General features: G+C 35.7%; 1 protein-coding gene across 1 annotated transcript; it reads left to right on the top strand.

The window, feature by feature from the left end:
- The first annotated feature begins 808 nt into the window (after positions 1 to 808).
- On the top strand, positions 809 to 1,294 carry LOC113234200. Its single transcript, XM_026469498.1, has one exon. It carries the CDS (start codon positions 809 to 811, stop codon positions 1,229 to 1,231), a length of 423 nt encoding a protein of 140 aa, XP_026325283.1. The 3' UTR covers positions 1,232 to 1,294.
- The last annotated feature ends 1,895 nt before the right edge of the window (positions 1,295 to 3,189 follow it).

The raw sequence follows: 3,189 nt of genomic DNA, 5'->3' as shown, positions 1-3,189 counted from the left end.
GTATGTCCATGACACTCGCGACACAGGGTTTCCCTAGTGCTATGTTGACGTATGTGTGTGCGTTATTATTATTATTATAATATCAATTATATATAAATACAGATTATAGTGCAGGAGGACGAGGATATATTTATCCATTTGGTCGTACCAGTAGAAGCTTAAGGACATATTAGTCCTCGTGCTCCTATCAGTGACAACCACAAATTACACCCAAACTTACGTCAGATATAAATGTAGGCCATATAAATATTTCTCCCGGAACGGGAATCGAAACCGGGACCTCTGCGTGGTAGTCTAGCATGGTAACCGATAGGCCACGGAGGCTCTTTATCGTCTTGTTATTGAAATTTGTTTTGAATTGATATTTAATTATTTTTTGTGTAATTACTCCACTAGTTTGTTATAATTATTAATACAAAGATCGAACACTCAGAAAAAATTCCTTCGATCCGGCCGGATTCGAAGCGACGTCTTGTAGCAAACCGTGTCAGACGCTATGCCAACTAAGCCACGGAACGAACCAGCGGACCTCACGAATTTTTCTATGTGCTTGTTTGTTGGATTTTTGCATTTGGTTTTTCAATGACTTTTAGCCGTAGCGCCATCTGTGAGAAATCTATGAAAATATTTTGTCACACAGGTAACTTTACAGCTATCTGGCCTGGCAAAAGATGTCGCTAGTAACTGTATTTCATTTGTATTGAACTGATATTCAATTATTTTTTGTGAAATTATTCCATTAGTTTGTTATAATTAGAAAAAATTCATTCGATCCGGCCGGATTCGAACTGACGTCTTCTAACAAACCATGCCATACGCTATGCCAAATAAGCTATGTCTTTTTATTCTTCTCGTATTTTACCGTCTAGGTTTTGTCGACATTGAAGTTCTACGAGAAGAACTCCAAAACTGGGGTGAGCCTTTAACGGACATCGAATTTGTTGATTTACCAAAAATTGCTTTGAAAGAAAAGCTTTTGGTCTTTGAGACGGGCATTCTCACTTATCCTAAGTTTATTGAAAGAATGAACGAAAAGGATGTGAAGTTCACTAAAGAACCTATTAATTTCTGGAAGTTAGACCAAAAGACTTTAGCTGCTATGGCTATGGAGAAGGCTATGGAAGAACGTGCTGAAATGGAGAGACGAGAAGCAGAGAGGAAGGCCAGAGAAGAAGCTAAGAGACAGCGGATGATTGAACAAGGCTTGATTCTACCAGATGACGTAGCTTAGCTATAACAAGTTACTGACATGTTTTGATATGTTTGATATATATTAATTGGAAAAATAAAACGGGATGAGTCAAAACAATAGTTTGATTTATATTTTACAAAAGCCTTGACCGAAGATAGTACAAGTTCAGTGCGGGTTTCTTTTGTTTTCCTCTTTTGATGGATCACAGTATTTATTTGCAATTTGTGTGTATTATAAATGTGTTCTTTTGTATGTATAATAATTTATGATGTACCGGACAAGCACACCAATTACCTGATCCTAAATTAGAGAATTCCCATTACTAAAATTACTATGAGTACCAGAGCAACTGAATCCACTCCTGGAACCAATTTAGCAAAGTTGATTACCCAAGTTGGTGCCTGTTTCCTCATGCTCCTACTGGGTGCTCCTAGTAGGAGCACGAGGACTAATATGTCCTTATGCTCCTATCGTGACGTCGTATCTAATAAGTATACTGAACTAGAATAAAAAAAATCGACAATAAAAAAGTCAAGTCATTTGAGCCTTTTGATGGATATTATGTGATAAGATGTCAAGGAAAATGTTTTATAATATGTCATTGTGTGGTCATAATAACAACTTCTCAGGTCTACATTATAATATTGTTTTGTTTTACTGGTAAGTCTACTAGGAACAAAGTTCCGTGTAATCTTACTAGTAAGTTTATTGGGATGAAAACTCCCAGTAGTACTACTGGGGGCCAATCGCGCTAATTGTCAAAGGTTTAACCAAAACCTCCAACCTCGCCAATCTGACACGTTGTGTACATTTCGTATCGCGCTAACTGTCAAAACAAAAACCTAAGCCAAAACTTAGACGTGTGACACGTAACGCACATTTGGTATCGCGCTAATTGTCAAACGTAAAACCAAAACCTAAAATGTTGCAAATTGGTATCGCGCTAAATATTTTGACGTTTTAACCTCACATGTAACCTTGGGGGAATAGAGTAACCTTGGAAAGGTTAAGGTTTGTGTGGCAGTTAATGGAGAGTAACTTTTCACTACGTTTATCGTATATAAAAGATGTTCCACGGTTACTTAAATGTTTTGGAAAGTGTTTATGAGGTGGATGTGGCCTAAGAACGGGCTTTAAATAAAAGAAAAGCATAGAAAGACGATCACATTTAACATGTCTGAGGAGAAATTCCGCAAACGATATACCGTTTGTCCACGGAATTCATTTCAGGATTGGTGGAAGAACTATGCCTACATATTCTCGTTAAAGGACGGTCTGTTGCATTGGATGTGGAGACAAAGGTAAGGGTTAAGTGGAATCCGAAAGTTCTCAGTTTTGCATAATAACCAAAATTTCTATACTGTGTAAATCATTATTAATTTTGTTACAGATTTTAATAGCTCGTATAGTTTTTAACAACTGGGGCGTACTAGACCCCCATTGGCAAGTGCTTATCACCCTTTCCCAAGCCAGTGTCAGAGAGGCACAAGCAGTAGCTGCTTCAAATAAACCAGTTATTATGAATAAATATGCAGCTTTCCTAAAAGGCATGCCGAAAGAGATGATATTAAAAGGCGGTGAGAAAATAAGCTTTACAATGTACATCATATTTATTAGTTCTTGTCTTATTTCCTGTTGTTATTATCAAATTAAAATTACAGATATAGGTAAAATATGTAGGTATAGTTGTATAAAAATATATTACAAGGTTACAATTTATCTCTTTTAACACTTGACTTTATACAACATATCGTCCCTTTACAGTGAAGCCTCACATATGCATTTTCAGTTTGTTTTTACTGATTTTTGTTGAATAAAAATTAATAATGTAATAATATAGTATCTAAAAGAGGTATAATTTAAGTAATTAAAATGCTAACTACACACATTATTGCATTTACTATACTTCACACCATATTTTTATCTTCATCCTAAAAAATTACATAGAAATATGAGGTATTCATTCTAAGATGACGATGTATACCTATTGTAATTGT

This window comes from Hyposmocoma kahamanoa, unplaced genomic scaffold (assembly GCF_003589595.1).
Source record: "Hyposmocoma kahamanoa isolate Upper Pololo Valley unplaced genomic scaffold, ASM358959v1 81053, whole genome shotgun sequence".
Lineage (NCBI taxonomy): Eukaryota > Metazoa > Arthropoda > Insecta > Lepidoptera > Cosmopterigidae > Hyposmocoma > Hyposmocoma kahamanoa.
This window is presented reverse-complemented; position numbering and strand designations above follow the sequence as displayed.